Consider the following 19,656-nt stretch of genomic DNA (forward strand, 5'->3'; position numbering starts at 1 on the left):
CACCAGGGCATATCAGTTGTTCCCGAGCTACTCTGTTATCAGCTGTTGCGTATAGAAAGAGGAAGTTGGTAGTCTTACCTCCCATACTCGCTAGGAGCAAAACGTTTCACCCCGGCCGCAATGGCGGCATCGATCAGATTCTTTTGGGACTCTTGGTTAGGGTCCGACAGAAGTTGAATGAAAGACAAGACAGTGTGAACACCTGTCAGCGCCTCTCTTAAGTCATTCGCATTGCCATAAGACACAGCATGCCAAGTAACTCCGAGACGTTGTTCTGCCAAAACTGGTTGTTGCTGCATTTTGTTAATAGACAGAAATCACTAGACTTCATGAGCAAGTCAAACTAACCGTCCTACTCAAGATGACCAAGTCATGTTTTCTTGAGGCTACAAGAACATCAATCACTTCCTGAGCGACTTCTACAAAGACTGTTAGCTTGGTCCGCAGTATGATGAAGAGTTCGACCCACGTCCCGAGCCGCCAGCAATTGCAATCCTAACCATTAGATCTAGCAGTTTAAACCTTCTTTTAATAAGTCAATGTAATATAAAATTACGCACAGGATACGGACTGATGATAGGAGGTCAGAGCAATGATAGGGTGAAAACAATTTATATCTCAATATCTGACACGCAAGACGCCGTCGGACCACGGAGGTCCCATCAAACGAACTGAATGAATGCCAGTAGATTTCCACTTCTACAGCTAGTCCTGATTTGTCGCTAGTGGGGGAGAGGTTTAGTGGCATCTTCCGCCGCGGCGGAAGGACCTGAGCGAATCGGCAAACACCGTATCCGAGTTGCTTTCGATACTCTCACCATATCCAAATCCTCAGACATCTTTCCCCCGCGGAGCTTCATAGAAAGCCAGCAGAAGCTTGCAAATTCCAGACGAGTTAGTTGGTGTAATTCAATGCATGGCACCGGGAACCCTCATGTGCTGTACCGCTCAGTCTGATGGCTGGCACCGGGTGTTCTAGTCCAGACCTGTCGCAAATCATTGCCCAGGCTGAGCCTAAGCGCAGAAAGCTCCGCAAAGGAACACTAAGTTGCTGGTCATGCAAGCGCCGAAAGATACGATGCTCCTTTCGAGCCCCAACGGAGACAGTCTGTGATGGATGCGAATCCCGAGGTCTTCCTTGCGTCAGTCAAGACTTTCCAGACAATTCAATACCGTCCATGCGCGGAAAGCATGTCAAGTTACGGCTCGATCGAATGGAAGCCGTGGTTCAAAACTTGACGGAAGAGATTGAGGCCTCACAAAGCCCAGCGGACAGCGAACAGCCGAGAGTTAATCATGATCATTCTGCACCGGGTCCTGGTATCTCCTCCCAGCCAATTCGCACTAAGCAAAGAACAGTTGTTCGTCATCCATTGCCTTGTCCGCCTTTCACTGCTATGCTAACACTGTGCCAGCCTTCAGCCAGGCCAGTAAACGATTCGAGCTCAGATTATTTGCTACAATTCTCTGACCCCAGGATCAACCGTCCTCCGGTCCGAATTGAGCGAGATATAAAAGACAATAGTCTATCATATTCCGTTCTCTCCGAAGCTTGGCCATGTCAAAAAGATCTCGACCTCATTCTTGCAGCCCCAATTGACAGGTCAGTTATCTTTCATGGAACAATATGCACGCCATATTCGGATTTCATGTCGCAAGAGCCGCCATCACTCAAAGACCTCCTACACTTGCCGCCTTCAGGCTCGCATCCAGTCCTCGTTGCACGAAGACTTCTGATCTTGGCTACGTTATTACAAGGTGTCCCGTTGCAGCCTCCGAACACCCTAGCTGGACTAAGTCTGAGTCATCACGAAATCATGTCAAGGGCGGCCGATACTGCTATCAGACACGTAACGAGCAACGACGAGTTAGTTGGATGTGTTGAGGGGATTGAGTGCATCATGATTGAGGGCATGTACCATAATAATGCGGGCAACCTCCGCAGGTCCTGGCTTGCCATCCGCAGGGCAATGACTACTGCACAAATGATGCGTTTGCATTGCAACCCCGACTGGTCATCCGCAAGGACTCTCGAGCTCGAAACTCGCTCGCGACTGAGCTTGGAGCATCTATGGTACCGTCTCGTTCAATCAGACCGTTACCTTTCGCTAATGTTGGGTCTACCGCCTGGTTCACTTGAGGACGACTTTGCTGCACCTAAGGCGATGGAAAATTGCACCCCAATGGAACGTATGGAGCGCCTCCAATCCGTTGCAGGCGGGCGAATATTGCAGCGTAGACCGGCAGACTTACACGATGTTGGAGCGATGCATGAAATTGACCAATTGCTTCAGAGCGCTGCAGCTATCATGCCGGCACAGTGGTGGCTTATTCCTGACCTAGGCCCCAAGCTCGGGCATGGCATGGACGTCCTCCGAGAGACAATTCGCATGATGAATCAATTCGCGCACTACATTATTTTGCTACAGCTACACCTACCATACATGCTATACCCTTCACTCGAAGGCAAATTTGACTACAGCAGAATCACCGCGGTGAATGCAAGTCGTGAGCTCCTAGCACGTTTCGTGTCGTTTCGCAGCTGCAGCCCGAGCACGGCATATTGTCGCGGCGTAGACTTCCTAGCCTTCATTGCTAGCACTGCGCTGTGTCTTGCACACATTAATGCTTCTCGTCAGCAGCAGTCCTGCGCGGATGGCTCTCAATGGGGCGGGGCGTTCAGCTTCCTTTTCCACCAGCGCCTCGGTGACCGCGGTATGATGGAACGTGCCCTCGAGTGTCTAGAATTAACGGCTGGGGCTGGCTCCGATGTGCTTGCCTCCAAGATAGCCAGCATTCTTCAGCATTTGTTGATCATTGAGGACGATGCAGCCAATGGTAGTGCCTACAACGCCAAGTCTGTCCTGGAGAGAGCACAGGCAGAGCCTGGGTGCAACGGCCAGGTTCAAGATGGTGGCAATGTACTGCATATTTCAATTCCCTACTTTGGTACGGTTGAAATTCAGCGTAGTGGTGTGTCAAGGTCACCTTCGCTATTGCCGAATAGACAAGAGAATGACGCCCACATCGTGCTTCCCACTGGTCCCGCTGGATATACAATTGGGACGCAATTATCCAATTCAGACTGGCAGACTGTACCTTATGACAGCGGCTGTCAAGCTCGTATTGATACTGCGACTGAGACAAACAATAGTCAGTCGACTTCTGACAATACTGGCAGTCTTGATATGGACCTAACCGTTCCCGGCCTGGGTGTCAACGTCGAGGAGTGGGAACTCCAGGGCGTGGATATGGCTGTGTTTAACACACTTCTTCAGGGAGCGGAGTTGGACTCAATGCCATGCGACTCGTGGTCTCTTTGATGTTGCGGTGACAGCGCCCGCACAAGATGGCTTATGCAAGTAGTTTGATGCCTTTCAAGGCCATCATTGAAGCATTTTTCAACACTTGGATGAAGACTATCATGAATGAGGTAGAAATTGCTGCTAGGGCTACAGAGTCGGCGGCACTAAACTGGCGACTCATGCCCTTAGCTCAGCCTGACTTAGGCCAGCTTGCCCGCTATCCAAGCCACTAGAGGACACTCGTGACAGTGCTCGTAATTACTTCGACCTTTCTCAACATCACTCCGTCGATCAAAACACGCTGATTCTGACTCGATGCAGGTGTGCCAGAACTGCGCAGCTCCAATGCAGACTGCTAATGGCGGCTCTACGAGCAAAGACGAACCTTGCCTGCGATACCTGCCGGCAAAGGAAATCGAGATGTGACGGTATCAGACCTGTATGCAGTCATTGCCGCCAGGCCGGCAGAGACTGCACTTACCGACCTACTCCCACGAGCCTGGAGACGTAAGCTGCCTTTTCCTAGACATGCGAGGTTGATTGCAGTAGGCCAGAGTAGACATCTGACATGAGCGACCCAGCGACACATCTGTGCTCTCACGTTTAGCCGAGGCAGAGTCGCGGTTACAGGTGCTCGAAGACAGAAGTGGAAGTCTTCCACGTTCATTACCGGAGCCCAGCCCAGCGGGGTTGGAGGAACGCACGCGAGGCTTGAGCAGCCCACCAGATCTACACACTGCATCGGCGTATAAGATGCTCCATTGCTGGCCGCGAATACGATTGAACCTCACAGTCCCCAACTTGATTTCACAGACCTATCTTGCAGAATACGATCAGGCAGATACTGGCCTGGTAGAGGCAAACGCTGCCCTAGATCTGCCTTCTTTGATGCTTTGGCAAGTAGGACGAGCTCTGGAGGAATTCTACGACTCCATCAACCTATGGCCTATCTTTTTCACAGATCTAGTCCACAGCTACTCTGGCTTGTCTCGTCACCATGTCATAAGCAGTCTAACAGAACATTGCGCCCCAGAAGGCGTTTCTCAACATGTCGCCATAGTGGAACTAAACAAATTGTCAGTCTCGCAACTTTTGGTCCTCTCCATAGCACTGCGGACCATCGATGGAACATCTATTCATCTCAACTCGTCAACCCTGCTAAACACAGCCGCCGTATCCTGTGCAACCGCTCTTAAAAAACAATGGACCCTTCATTCGGGGTCTAACAAAGAATTGATACCGCTAATTTTGACGATGGCATACACCCTTCTACAATTTTGGGCCCGGCCTTTTCATGCTCTAGGCATTTTGCAGTCTATCGATCCCGCTATAAAACACTTTTCATTACGACATCCAGATGATTCGTATGTATTCCCAGCTGACGAGGCCCTATAATTGGCTTGATTGATGACAAGATTTAACAGCCGGTCTAAATGCTACGCACGATTGCATTACTTGCTTGAAAGGTAAAATTCAGCGCAATTATCCTTGGGAAACTGTTGGCCTAATTGGTAACAGTGACATTTTGACCGAGATTGACGGATTTCCGTCGTCGTCGAGCCTTTCCATCCTCAACCGCGATACTGATGACGAAATGCAGACGGCGGCATCGATCAGCCACGATGCTTTGCTTGCTGATGCCTCAACAGATGCCAAGGCGTTTATCGAGAATCATGTCAAGCTCAGGAGCTTCGTAAACCGCGTGCTCCACCATCTCTACACCCCAAATAAAGCATACGCTCAGCCTCATGAGCTTGCAGACCTAGTCTGCAGTTTGTCAGCTGAGCTACGTCAATGGTATCAAATATTGCCGCTCGAGCAACAGTTCGTCCGCGATGCCACGATATTCAGCCTGCATGTCCCATCCATGTCGTTACGGGTGGTAAGTGACCAGACATTCCTCTATATTAACCTTGACGAAAGATATCCTAACCACGTTTGAGTATTCTAGAGAGAGCTTGCACTGCGATACTTCTATTGCGTTTTCCTTCTTCACCGTCCGGTCCTCTATTTCTTTCTGCACAAGGACATGGAGTACACCGTGAGACCTCCGGATGTGAGAACACTTCACTCCGACCGGGAGCCTTGGGTCCTTGAATCGTGTCGAGATTGTATCGAAAGCGCTGCGCTAATCATCTACTTCTTTTGCATTTCTTGCGAATCGGACATTTCGGTCGATTTGCTATACAAGAACTGGTGCGGCATACAGGCATTATTCGCTGCCTACCTCGTCTTGCTCCAGGTGAGGGCAGTCACAAGCTTGGTACCGGTCTTCCGGAACATTGGGGATGTGGATGGATTGCTTGACAGGGTAGAGAAACTACTGGAAAGCAGTGCACAGGATTCACTTCAGGTAAATAAGAGTTTAGATATTCTGCGCAACGAACGACACAATTTCGAAGTGTCGTCGCCTGCGACGAATTTTGCAGCGTCAACATGAAAGATCTATTTCAATTACAATAGCCTCATGACATGAAAGGAGCATGTGACGTGTGTATTGAAATCGGGCACCAGGTATTTTGCTTTCGTCTTCGTTGCTATTATACAAGGGTTAAGTTCCAAGTGAAATCAAGCTGTTTCCAACTCGTTGGAAAAAGCACCCTTTTCCGTCGTTAAGTCTGTCACAGTTGGCTTTTCCTCCAATTTACCACTTGGAAGATCAGTAAACACGTGCTTCTTCCATTGTCGGACCGGGATTTTCTCGAGGAAGAAGCGCTCCAGTTCGAGATTGGAGCGACCAGTAGTCTCGCCGACACAGAACCAGACGTAAGAAAGCGTGATGCATGTCGTGCCGGCATAAATAAAACCGAGCATCGGGCCCAAGTTGGCTGAATAGTATAGGTAAGGCGACGTGAACGCGATTACCCAAACCGTCAGGAAGAACGAGACGATCGAGCAGGACATGATTTTATTCCGATTTCGACCCACTGCCATTTCGGAGGCAATAGTAAATGCAAGGGGCCCAAGCGAGAAATTGAAGCAGACAATGACAATGTATGAAAAGACAACAATAGCGGCAGCAATTCCAGAAGAGAAGATGCGCTTTGTTCCAAGACCGCCCACAACGAGAAGAGCAGCGAAGATTCCAAAACTGCAGACAAGAAGGTTGATACGACGTGACATCTTGTTGCCGAAGAGTACCGAGACAGCAACTGAGATGACTTGTAAAACATTCGTAATCAGAGAGATCGTGAAAGCCTCCTTGATGCCGATTGACTGTGCGAAAATGACTCCGTACGAGTAAAAGAATTGTATACCATTAATCTGCTGGGCGACCATAGCACCGCAAGAAAAGATGAGCTTGCGTCTCTCTATTGGGTCTTTGATAAGAGAGATCCAGGACGATTCAGCGGCAGCTTCTTGCTCGCGCTTCACTGCCTCGTCGAGGACTCGCAGGTCGTACGTAGGATCATAGTCTTGGGTGCTGCGATTGATTTTTCTTAAAGACGCCTTTGCATTGGAATGTCTGCCCTTCATCACAAACCAGGTAGGGCTCTCTGGAGTGAAGGGAAGGCAGATCATCATAAGGCCCGGCAGAAGGATAAGCAGGCCCATGGGAATAAGATACGAGTTCTTGTTTGGGATCGATTCTGTGCCTTGTGTAATTCCGGAGCCAACAAGCTGAGAGCATGACTGCATGAATTGAAACATCATCAACGCAGGGCCACGAATCGCCAACGGTGCCACCTCGCCAATGTATAGGAGACAAGTGACCGTGAACTGCCCGATGCCCAATCCAATCAGGATACGACCAAGGATAATCAAGCCTTCGATGCCATGTGATGCGAGCTGCACCACCGCTCCGGCAATGATACAAAGGGAAGCGCAGTAGAAGACAGCCTTCCGGCCGAAGTGATCGTTGATCGGGGCGGCAAAGAGAGCTCCGAGAAGTTCACCGACGTAGATAATCGATGCCGTCAGGGACGTAAAGGAGGTCGTTAGAGCCGTTGCGCCGTCAGAGTCGGTCGTGGTGCCATACTCATTGATGAAAGGCCTCATTCCGAGAAGGCCTGTGTAATAGATTTGATCGTAACCATAGCAGAGAGCGCCAAATGTTGACACACCGCAGTAAAAGAGTGCCCACCGCTGAGAGCGGAAGTCGATATTGAAGAAACCCATCTTGAAGAATGCAAGACCAACTCGACGACTGATTTTCTTGAACTGTGGGGTAACTGTGAAGAGGCAGGAGTATTCCAAAGATCCGGCTTACAAGGCTTATTATATATAAGCTGGAGAGGAGGAGTCTTCAGTAATAAGCAAAGATATCTATAGCAGCAGCCGGTGGGTCCCATGTTGGGGAACAAGGCTTGAGACTAACGAGGAACTCGAGCACCAGGAGAGTAGAATGGCCTGATTTCAGAAGTCCCCAGACCCCAGAGCAGTTGATGAACAAGCCCCAGACATCGAGAGCCGGCGCAGATTTCCGGGGTTGGAGGTAAAACTGGGGTTGGATCAGAACCTGACTAGTTCATGTCGTCGAGGAAAGGGACAATTCAGGTGGTACGCCTGGTGTCCACTAGTCAGTCGACTGGGCTAAAGGGGGTACATCGGGGGATCCTCCGAACACAAACCCAAGACTGCTAATCTAGTCAGGTAATACGGAATGGGCACGCCACAGCAAGTCCCATCAATTGGAGCACACTAATCCCAGTGTGGGTCATGTAGCCGGGGAACGCTCCGACGGATGCCCTCCGACATATGAAAATGCTGTACACTAATGATATGTCATGTCCAAGCACGCGTGACCCTGAGAAACACCAAGCATTCTTTCTATGGAGGCTTGATCCCAATCTAGATCAAGTGATTAAGGGTCCTCCTACGAACATTGAGTCTAAACCAATGTTGATTTCCACGTTTACGGCCAGCGCAGTACGACTTGTGTGTCAAATCTTCCAATGCTCTCGTTAAAATCATCAAGAACGCTGCATATTTGACCATTTTCTGAAAAATACCGCAGCTTCCTGCCATCAATTCTATTCTTCCTGCATCACGAAATAGAAATCTGTTTTTCTGACCTTGCCCATATTTACTCACGGCAGTCATTCGAGATGTCGTCCGGACCACTGAAGCAGCTTCAAGCTGCTGGAACAGTATTGATCGCCGATACAGCAGACTTTGAAAGTACGTTTTCATCCATGTGTCAGGAGCCTGCTAATATTATTTCAGAGATTACTCATTTCCATCCATCCGAGGGTACAACAAACCCATCACTCCTTTATGTCGCTGCTCAGAGTCCAGCATATGCACAACTAATCTCCAACACTATCTCTTATGCCAAATCACTTCCCTCGTCGACATCGAATGCGGAGCGGCTCTCAGCTGCAGTTGATTATCTCGCGGTTCAGTTCGGTACACAGATATACAAGTTAACTGGTCGTATTAGCACTGAGGTGGACGTTACGCTGTCTTTTGACACCACCGCGACTGTTGCCTCAGCGCTGCGCATTATCGACCTTTACAGCCAGCAGGGCGTCCCGAAAGACCGCGTCCGCATTAAGATCAGTGCTACATGGGAAGGAATTGAGGCTGCTCGTATTCTACAGCGTGATCATGGCATTAGTTGCCTTGTCACAGTCGTCTTTGGGCTGGCACAAGCGGTGGCTGCGGCGGAGGCTGGCGCTGATGCTGTCGCGCCATATGTAGGTCGCATCGCTGATTGGGGAAAGAAAAACGGATATGATGGAGATCTGGGGGTGGCAACTGTATCAGCAATCCAAAATCAACTGAGAAAGTTCGGTTTCCGTACTCAGGTCATGGCGGCAAGCTTCAGAAACGTGGGACAAGTAAGAGCGTTGGCTGGCATTGACCTCCTCACTGCTGCCCCCGCTATATTAGAAGCTGTTGAGAAGGAAACAGAGCCGATTCAGCCAATCTTGACCATTGACAGCGGTAAGTTTACAATTTTGAATTATATGCTCGGAGGCTAACAGGTAATGTAGCTAAAACTACAGCTCTTGAGAATTTATCATTTAAAGGCAATGAGTCAGCCTTCAGATGGGCTTTCAATAGCGATGCATGCGCAGTGGAGAAATCGGCGGAGGCGATGAGGAAGTTCGGGGAAGATACAGAGAGGTTGAAGAGCCTCCTAGCTACAATGCTATAGATTTTAGAGTCATCTAGACTTCACTGATGATTATAAAATGCATTAACACATTGAATGGATATACAAATCTCCAATATCTCTCAAAGTTTTACGCTTACATGATTTCGACGAACCCAAATTTGCCTGTCTTGTGACGGAATCTAACTTGCCAACAAGTCATGGCTTCGGTCATGTTTCCCAAGAGACATCCTTTAGAATCATCTAGACTTGAATTCGCGGTAGGGAGACTTGGCTGAATTCTACGTGGTATCAAAGCACGATTTGTCCTTGAGTCCCCTGTTCTTCTCCAAACAAACGAGTCAGGGGCACCCCACACATCCCCATCACCAATGTGGAGCCATCGGAGCATCCCCCGAGCGGGGAAAGCCAGGTGCGAAAAGGAGGGGATGTTTGAGTTCGTGATTGCAAACCGGGAGCCTGGATCGTATGGAATGTAACAAAAGGACAAATTAAGAGTCGCCCTGTTCTAATCGATAGATTCGGGGGATCCTCCGTCCTAGAGTCATTTGACCTAGTTTGACCCCATCAGACATCAGAAGCTATTGAGATGTGGAGACAAGCGTATCTGGAGCACCACAAACTATGGAAAGCACATGTTGATAATCGTAACACACTGGCGTTTCTTCCGCCAAACTTCATCTGTTCCCATTTAAGCACGTGTAATTTCTTCAGATTTTGGTTTGATTTCCGGCTGGGCTTACACGCTATTCTTCTCAAGCTTCCCTTCCCAGTTTCGAATCGAGATACCCATCTGATTTCGCAAGATGACATACATTCTCGGATTGAACAGTGGATCGTCCTTCGATGGTGTCGATGCTGTGCTCTGCAAGATTGAGTTGGCAGAGGATGGCCACCCTGCGCGTCCCAGCTATGTAGACGGCTTGACCGTCGATTGGCCAGAAGAGTTGCAGCCTCTCATCCTGCGCGCCTTCGATAACGACCTTACTATCTTCGAAATGACAAGGCTCAACTATGCTGCTGGTGCATTATACGCAGAAGCCGCAAATGCCCTTCTTCAAAAGGCGGGACTCAAGCCACAAGATATAGACGTTATTGGCTACGATGGCCAAACTATATATCAAGAGCCACCCGACCGAGTCAAAGAGCGTAATTATATCCAGAGTGGCAGCAAGAGTCTAGTCGACCGGTGGCTGAAGGGAGGGTTTCCCTGTGGCTTTTTCATTGCGGAATCAGGAGTTGTGGCTGCCCTGACTGATGTGGATACTGTCACCCAATTTCGACCTCTGGACCACGCTCTAGGGGGGTCTGCAGCACCTTTGATGCAGTATCTGGACTTCGTGTCATTCCGCAACGATGGACCAACAGTGACATTGAATATTGGTGGTATTGCCAACCTCCAGCTTGCTGATAAGGATCGGAGCAAGATGATGGCGTTCGATACTGGCCCGGGCAATGTAATGATTGACCACGTTGTCAAGGCTCGGACAGGAAAGGGTTATGACAAGGACGGTGAACTAGCTGCCAAGGGTCAAATCATTTCATCCTTATTCGAAGAACTGAAGACTCATGATTTCTTCAAGCGAACCCCCCCGAGATCGGCTTGGCGGCTTGATTTTGGTGCTACGTACGCCGAAAATATCCTCAAAGTGTACGCTTCATCTTCAACAGAAGACCTACTCGCTACTCTGACACAATTTACTGCATATGCTATCACTAGCAGCCTCGTCGACTTCATCCTCCCTCGCACGCATGTGGTCCGTGTGATCGCATCTGGTGGTGGCACAAGAAACGCGACCCTCATGAAAAATCTTGGTGCAGAGTTAGCGAAACATCAACTACAGCTTTCTGTCAGCGATGAGTTCGGAATCCCTGCTGCTTACAAAGAGGCCATCAAGTTTGCGACCTTGGCCTTCGCAACCAAGAGAGGACTAGCAAACAATATTCCGGCAGCTGGTGGCGCCGTAAAATACGCCGTGTTGGGAAAGCTGACGCTAGCTCCATGGAGAGCCAAGAATGCGGAGGAAGTTGTTGACCGTAATAAGAGGGTGCTTGGAATATAAGTAGCTTGGAAGGTTCAGAATAACTCTTAGTATACTTAGTTCATTTTAGAGCCTCAAGTCAAGATATGAAGTTCAAATTGTGGAGGAAGATCTCTCTCTAGGAATCATTCTGATTATTTCAGAGAGCTCTATTGAATGTCGTTTATTATCTATAAAGCATTTTTGTGCATACTGGATGAGTATATTATTGTTTTTGTGTCATTTAAAAGGCATACCGGCCAGTCTTGACTTCTTTACATAATTCAGCCTCACTGCATGCTTTCAGAAAATCCAGGAGTACAAAGTCGCAACCCTTATGAGCAACCAAGTTGACTGTAATGACCAACGGTTCCTCCTTCTGTGAAATTGTCAGAATTGGTGCTAACAAATATAAGAATATCAGGATGCTTTCCTTTGAAATGACACTGTCGTAAGTTATTGCCCCTATAGGAACAGTAATATCGACCAACTTCGCGAATGGTGCAATGCTTGCAGCACGCATCGGGTTGAAAGGCGGGAAGTAATCGTAGGTAAGAACATCGCGATATTCTGGCACGCCGCCGCCTTTGTCGCTGATATGATATATCCAAAATCCTTCTGTGCAAGTTTCGTCGCTATAAGGAATGACATAAGTGTTGATGAAGTCCTCGAAGTCCTGTCGACGTTGCTCGTTCGCAGCCCTGGTCTCGGCGGTGTAATCTGGGGCGGTTTGCCAGGAGCTGAATGCTGCAACATCAAGTTCTGGGTATTGTCCAAACTTGTGTTCGTAATCATCCAAGAACTTTTTGCCAAACAAGTTATAGCTATCATAGGTTGACATGGAAAATATGTCGGACGTATAGGACGCCAATGTGTCATTCTGTGTAACCTTATCGAGGAATATTTCCGTGACATTCTGTGGTTCGATGGTCATATTAAAAGCTGTGGACACTGTGGATAGCCATGTGTCGATCATGTCCTGGGCTACCGAGTTATTGACAGGGAAGAATTCAGTCTAGTCAAGTATGAGTAAACATCAAATATACAACCAGAGACGAAACTGACGGGAAAGAAGATCTTCTTTGGGAGTGAGAATGTACCCGGTAAAAGATGTAGGTTGCTATCAGTATCCCAAAGCTTGGCAACTTTCTCGACTAAGTCCGGGGATCTTGTGAGGAATCCCAATGTATCCAGTGAAGTTGCACTTGGTATAACCAATGAGGTATTGATGACCGACCAAGTTGGCCGGATGCTATATGATGTTAGCAAGGCACATCGCAAGATCCATAGGACGCGGCGCACCCATATACTCCAACCCTATCAGCAGGGTTTCGCACGCTGCCCCCAGTATCGCTCCCGATAGTGAAATCTAAGTAGTCATACGCGGCGATTGCGGCTGCGGAACCGTAACTAGAAGCTGATAGACCGAGGTAACCGTCTGCTCGGATGTTCCAAGAGTACTAATGCCGACTTAGCAAAATCGAAAAGGTATTGAATTAGAGTACAAACCGCAAAGTCATCTGTCTGGTAGGGCCAGGCTCCGAAAGCAAAGACTGTGAGCTTTGTTTTCCCAACAAGCGTCGCCCCGAGATCGACTAATTGTTCGATTGCCGGAGCCGTAACCGCTGCAGGCGTGTTATAGACCCTCAACATTGCCCTTGAGCCACCGCTCGTAACGATACCCCGGACCGGCATCAAGTCCTTCACTGCAAAGCGATAGCCTGCTAGAGGATATCGGGATTTGTCCAACAATCTGGAGTATAGCCTTGACGGCACTGGAACCATGAGTCCATATTGGGCAGGCTCCCAGATGTTGATATATGAGTAAGAGCCATCATCGTTTGTCGTGAAGCCATTCATGAAAGCTTCTTGGAGATCAGGAATCAATGCAAATACCTTGCGCAAGGAGAACGAGGTTTCAGCACAACCGCCAAGGGTCGCAAAATAGGGCCCAGGAGCAATCATGCAGCTGTTAGAGAGTGTTATCACATTGAGAGGCGAATTGTTACAAGGAAGTGGTGCATGAGTCCCCGAAGGTATTGCGAGATATGAGACTTCTTTGCTGATCAGGTATTCCACTGCGCTCCGGTCCACGCTTACGGCATTTGGAATGGATAAGTAGACGCCTGGTAGAAATCAGCGATGCAGTGAGCGCAGGAAAGGGGATGCTATGTACCCTCAAAAAAGTCCTCACTGTACACATCATCTGCCAGATAGTCTGAAAGGATATTTGACAATAGCTCTGCAGTGATAATAGTCTCGTTTGAAGACAATACAGTAAATGCAACTGGTGTGTCCTGACTTGGCGCATTGCCTCGAGTCCAGGTAATAGTCTCATGGACAACTACTGGGGATGATTTGTCGATAGGGGGGACATAGTATTTAGTCGAAGAGACGCTGCCATTTCTAGCTGCATCAAAAGTAAAGGTGAACGCACCATGACCTCCAAGTCCTTCGAGAGCAATGGAAGAAGCTGCAACACATGAGACAAGAAGGCTCAAGGCTGATATTGGGAACGCGTTAATCATATTGCTATAGAATAGTCACACACTCGTAAAACCAAGCAATATCGACACACACGAACTACCTAGAACAACAATAATGATGCCAGCCACAGGCATTTTATGACGGATGTCATCCCCACTAAATGAGGGACAATCGGAACATCAAAAGATAAGCAAAGCTGCTAAACCTACTGGCGTCAACCCCGATCTCCTTGGCACAGGTGTTCTACACATTAGATAGATAGTTTGAGGCCCAGGAAACCGGATCAGGGCAGTACCGAAGAGGGGGGCGGTGCTCCAGTCCGTTACTACGCGCATTAGCCAGTTACGACCGGGGCTTGAGGGGCGTAGAACAGGCTGGAAATGATTGTGAAGGATCCATCCTTATCGTTTTAGCGGCTCGGGACTCGGCCACAAAAGGTGCATCAGTCTGCTAATCTATGAGAAGATGCTGGCACAACTAATCCAGCTTTTTAGGCCTACAATGCCCAAGTCTTGGACAGTTCAATAGCAACGATCTAGCAATTCTTACCAAAGAAAATTGGTCACACAAATTTTGCCATTGCGAAAGGCGATCCCCATCAACAAGTACCCTGAAAATGCACAATGGAAAGCATTTTTCAGCTCTACATTGATATGGTGCGTAGTAAACATACTTTTTATAAGAGATCATGCTAGACGACGGTACGGTGACACCCCCTTAAGACGAACTACCTATCGACATCGCACTCTACGAGCAAGGTACCGTTTGCAGTATCGTTTCCTGTCGTAACTCATATACCGCTGGCTAGACCAGGTTTCGCACTTGATCGTGCATGAGAGCAACTTTCCATGATTTATCTACGTTTTATACAATATATGTCCGTCAATTACAACTAACCAAACTCAATCAAACCTCTACCAGACTTCTTCGCGCTTTGCGGTGCCCAATATGGACCAGCGGCATTACCAGGTTTCGTGGGGTCAAAATCAAAACGATCAGGAAGTCTCATCCCGACTTTCTGTGCTGCTTGGGTTGTCATGACGCTCACCCCATCTCTGAACAGCCAAGGATCATCTGTTTGATACTGCATGTCTTCTAATTTCGATCTCATTTCCTTGAGAACTGTCTCGAACTCGGGATTTCTCGCCAGATTATCGATCTCCTCTGGGTCGTTCTCGAGATCAAATAGCTCTTCGGGTCCCCGAAAGATGTAGCTTTGTAAACGACGCCGACCGATCATTATCTCTGGTGTGTCGGATTGTTCGTTTGAAACAGGTTCAGAATTCCGAATACCCTCCCAGCTAAGACTGGAATACAGGTCTGATGCAAAGGGAAAGTCGAGTCTCCATGCGATGTTACGGTGATATTTATACTTGTGGTCTCTCATAAATCTTGTAGGCCAGTAATTCTGAACCTCGTGGAATGTATGGGAACCAAATACATGCTGCGTCCACTTCTCTGATGAGGCGATCTCGCCCTCCTGGAGTATACGGAGGAACGGGGTGCCTGGTCGCACCGGAGACTTCTCGGAGTTGGCAGTCTTGATATCACTATCTTTGTACCCGGCCCATTCGATACACGTTGGAAGTATGTCAAGAAATGAGATCATATTAGGGTTGACGACACCAGTCTTCCCACCAGGCTGACGAACTATCAGTGGAAGTCTGACACCGGCGTCATATAACGTAGTCTTCGAATTGAGGAACGGAGCACCATTGTCACTAACAAAGATGACTAGAGTGTTCTGGTCCAGACCTCGCTTCTTGAGCTCCTTGAGAATAAGGCCAATCCCGAGGTCCATGCGACTGACTGACTTGTAGTACTCGACAAGCTCGGTCCGTAGCTCAGGAACATCGGTAATGAAGGGCGGTATTTCGACATTCTCCGATTTGTAGTCAGGCACCTGGATATCTTTCACATCGTCTTCGTCGTTCCCAAATCCCTCCCTTGTCTCATCCCGATGTGGATCTCGCAGTCCAACAGTCAGATGAAACGGCCGTCCTGTCTCCGCAGCCTTGTCGAAGAAACGACCGGCTTCTGCAGCATTTTCTCGAACATCGCGACTGAGGCTTGGTGCGAACCACTCCCAAGGGTAGACCGCGGCTGGACCTACGTGGACCTTCCCAATGATACCCGTCTGATACCCCAATGAATTGAAAATCTGGGGAGTGGTCTCTATGTGATCATGGGTCTGAAAATGGCACCAGCCTTGCTGCAGACCATATTGGCCATTCTGGTGCGTGTGAAGGCCAGTGTAAATGGTCGAGCGACTCCCACTGCAGGATGCGGTGCTAGCGAAAGCGTTGATGAACTTGGTTCCGTCCGCTGCGAGCTGATCTGCGTGTGGCGTTTTGATCGCTTTCAAACCATAGCAACCGAGCATCAAGCCTAGGTCATCCGCGACCATGAGCAGAACATTCCTGTGTTCTTTAGAAGCCATGATAGAGGCCTTGACCTGTTAGACACTCAATCAAAACAGTTGATGATAACACAGGTTTCTCGAGACAGTATCCGTGGAGCACGACATCAGGGCGGGGTTTGTTCATGGGGCTTGACTCCGAACTTTAGTTTGATTTTGTCGACAATCCGTGCTTTACAGTACCGAAATCGGCTCTCGCCGGCTGTCCGGACAGGCTGTCGGCGGGGATCCGAACTTTTCACGAGGCGCTATCCGGCGCCAAGATGCCTGGATATTTAAGGGATTTCGACTGGGGAAAAGAGCACTTATCAGGCTCGCCTCCACCCAGCCTCCGCCTTCTCTACATCACATCTGGCTGTCAGCCAAAGTAATCCGATTTTGTCTAACCGTGTCTAATCCCGTCGATGATCAAACCTTCCTGTGGAGTTCCCAAATCGTTGGTGTTACAGGTCATTCGGATGTTTGGTAGGCCTCAAAACAATTGGCATGAAGATGGTACAAAACACCTCTCTCGATGCGTCGACTAGCAACAGATGAATAGCAGGAAAACATCCTTTTTAGATGCCGTCCTTCAACATGTACATCCGTTGTGCTCAAGTGACATGGAAAGCTATAACAGCTGAAATGATGTAAAAGTCCTGGAAGGCAAGGCCTCAATTGGCCTCCGAGCTCATGTCTAAGCCATGCTGTGGAAGCACTGAGGGATGTATAACAACTTCTTGCTTGTCCACCATGCGCCAGAAAACGATTGCCTATCTTATTAGAATAGCTAATTGGAAATTGCCTCTATCCACTAACCTTATTATAATTTGGCAGTTTGCATGATGAGGCAAATGCTGCGCCGGCAGTTCGAGTTGTCAAGTCAGTTTAGAGGGCGAAAACAGATGCTGGGCAAGCGGGAGGACCTGGCAGTGATAATCACCCACGACAGTACGACAGTGGGAAAGCCCGCTGAGTGGAGCCGTTATCTTCCCCTCCACCACCGCTACAAGGGGACAGACGACATTGCCATGACCTCAAGAGGATGCACATCTCTAGATAATAGTCGGATACCGAGACAATATGGCCAACGATATCATCAAAGTAGGCCTTTCCGGCGACTGGCATTACGACACCATTAACAGAGCGTATGACCTGTCACGGCGATCGGAGAAACGAGTTGCGCTGCCAATATCACACAGTAAGGAGGCCGAATCGGTTATCATTGACCCTAGAAAGACCGCTCTCGTCATCGTGGACATGCAGAACGCTTTTCTACATCCACGCTGCAGAGACCATCCATTGGGCTTAGAGACAGTGCAGCCCATTGTCAAGACCATCACCAAGTGCAGAGAAGTAGGCATTGAGGTAGGCTTTCTCATCACCAAGCATCGGCTGTCGCATCGTGATATTGTCACCAGACGCTCTTCACTTCGGCGTGATGCCAAATTGAGGTTGACAAAAATCGCAGATTATTTGGCTTAATTGGGGTTTGACCGACACCGACCTTCAGACTCTTCCAGCTTCATACTTCCGTAGCGGTCCTCGTTCGCTTATGCCCGATTCTGGTGGACTGGTGTTCTACGGTGATGATCTAGGAGACGACAAAGGCAGGTCTCTGTTTCGGGGTTCATGGAACGCCGATATCATCGACGAGCTGAAACCTTTCCTATCCGATGGGGACGTTCAGTGTGACAAAAATCGCTTCAGCGGGCTATGGAGCCCGGATCAACCTCTATTTAAGCATCTGAGAAAGACAGGAAAGACATCGCTGGTGTTCTGTGGTGTCAATACAGATCGGTGCGTTCTAGGCACGTTGACGGATGCATCTGCCTGGGGCTGGGATTGCCTGATTTTAGAGGACTGCGTAGCGACGGCCACGGAAGAAGCGAACAGGGTCTGCTTGAAGAATATCGAGGTACGAGCATCTGTGTGATCAGGTAATGAATCGCGTGGCTGTGCTAACAATATACACTGCTCAGCTCTTGAATGGCTTCATCACAGACAGCAGCGCAATCCAGTCTGCTGATGTTTTGTGAATACTCAAGATGGAACGGGGAATGTGGGACGCCATGAAAGTTGGCAAAGGGATTCCGGGTTTGTTGCCGCTAGGCAGTCAATCGCGTTCGAGATCTTGCGTAGCACAATATGCGCTGTCCCATGCAATTTTGGCAGTGGGTATCGGAGCAATGGGACAATAAGTGTCTACCGCTGAAGATGATCTGCTGATCGACGTTGACTTCACTCTCTTCCTGTTTTCCGAGCTGTTATTCAAGGTCGCTCAATTCCGTTGTAGCGAGATATGAGTGTGTGCCAAGGACAACCGAGACAATCCAGCCATCATATCATCCGGATAGTCTTGCCATTAGGTATGAACAACACGTAGTCGCGCCTGTAGACTATTCTCTGTGTACTGAAAATACGCTCAGACGGATGACAAAGCGTCGCGAAATATTGGTCGTTCACGCCTGCGAAACTTCCAAACCAAAAGCCAGTACTGTGCCATGGTGGCTAGGAACGAGCTGTGGCTGACATTTCGATTCTCCCTGTGGTCCTGGTGCCCGGAAGAGCGGACAAGTAACTTGTTAAAGCTAGAGCACTGCAACAGCCTTTGTCCAAGGATCATGCTGCAGCGTAAACCATTATGATGGGATGTCAAATGTGAGATAACTCGTCGCATCTCTGTTCAGCCTTGAACAGGGTTATTTTTTAAGCAATATGACCGGACTTCATTCCTGATACCATTTTTGTCCGATGAGCTGTGGATAGATGTTCGATGCTGCAGGCCGATGCTGCAGCAGCGATTGTACTGGACGATGGTTCACATGAGGCGGTTTTAGCTGGGGCTGGCTTTCAAACCCGCTTTGGCCACCATCTGTTTGGTTCGGTTCATTGGCGGCGGCGCTTCCTGAAACATATCATTGAAAAAGTTGTCCAGGAAGACTTTTCTTCCTCCTTCAGGCAGCACCCTTTTTGGCCAGTGCCTCACTAAATGGAGCCAATTGTACCACCGCTAAGGCTCTCCCAACTTGTATCGCAAATGCATGAGACTTTAAGCCGTTTTGCTGTGCGTAGCCTTTTTTTTTTTTTTTGCCTTTCAAGCACAACCTCAGTCCGATCTCATTCTTTCCAGACTACTCATGCGGTCGCTATGTACCCAGGTATAGAATACTGGCCAAACAGTGGCCTCAGGACCAACATTCGCCATACCAGAGACTTGTTGCAGGTGTTTGGTCCCGTGCAATTACAATACCGACTCACTATCATTTCCCACATGTGCTGCTGCAGTTCTGCCGTTTCATCAGCTCTACTCATTTATCCTCTCAATTAGCAGAAGCCGCTGAAAAGAATAACTGTTTTGCATTCTCGGTGAGATCTGGGAAA

General features: G+C 48.7%; 3 protein-coding genes across 3 annotated transcripts; 1 reads left to right on the forward strand and 2 right to left on the reverse strand.

Moving 5' to 3' along the window:
• Positions 1 to 5,873: 5,873 nt before the first annotated feature.
• Positions 5,874 to 7,424, reverse strand: UCRPA7_1157 (putative sugar transporter protein; the record flags this gene model as incomplete). The annotated part of the gene is made up of 1 exon (XM_007913744.1): positions 5,874 to 7,424. The coding sequence occupies one exon, from the start codon at positions 7,422 to 7,424 to the stop codon at positions 5,874 to 5,876; it is 1,551 nt and encodes a 516-aa protein (XP_007911935.1).
• Positions 7,425 to 10,172: 2,748 nt separating this feature from the next.
• Positions 10,173 to 11,429, forward strand: UCRPA7_1158 (putative anhydro-n-acetylmuramic acid kinase protein; the record flags this gene model as incomplete). Its single annotated transcript, XM_007913745.1, has 1 exon — positions 10,173 to 11,429. The coding sequence occupies one exon, from the start codon at positions 10,173 to 10,175 to the stop codon at positions 11,427 to 11,429; it is 1,257 nt and encodes a 418-aa protein (XP_007911936.1).
• A 3,337-nt stretch (positions 11,430 to 14,766) lies between these two features.
• On the reverse strand, positions 14,767 to 16,314 carry UCRPA7_1159 (putative n-sulfoglucosamine sulfohydrolase protein; the record flags this gene model as incomplete). The annotated part of the gene is made up of 1 exon (XM_007913746.1): positions 14,767 to 16,314. The coding sequence occupies one exon, from the start codon at positions 16,312 to 16,314 to the stop codon at positions 14,767 to 14,769; it is 1,548 nt and encodes a 515-aa protein (XP_007911937.1).
• Between the last annotated feature and the right edge of the window lie 3,342 nt (positions 16,315 to 19,656).

Source organism: Phaeoacremonium minimum (assembly GCF_000392275.1).
Source record: "Phaeoacremonium minimum UCRPA7 unplaced genomic scaffold PA7_03_scaffold_62, whole genome shotgun sequence".
In the NCBI taxonomy this organism is placed as follows: domain Eukaryota; kingdom Fungi; phylum Ascomycota; class Sordariomycetes; order Togniniales; family Togniniaceae; genus Phaeoacremonium; species Phaeoacremonium minimum.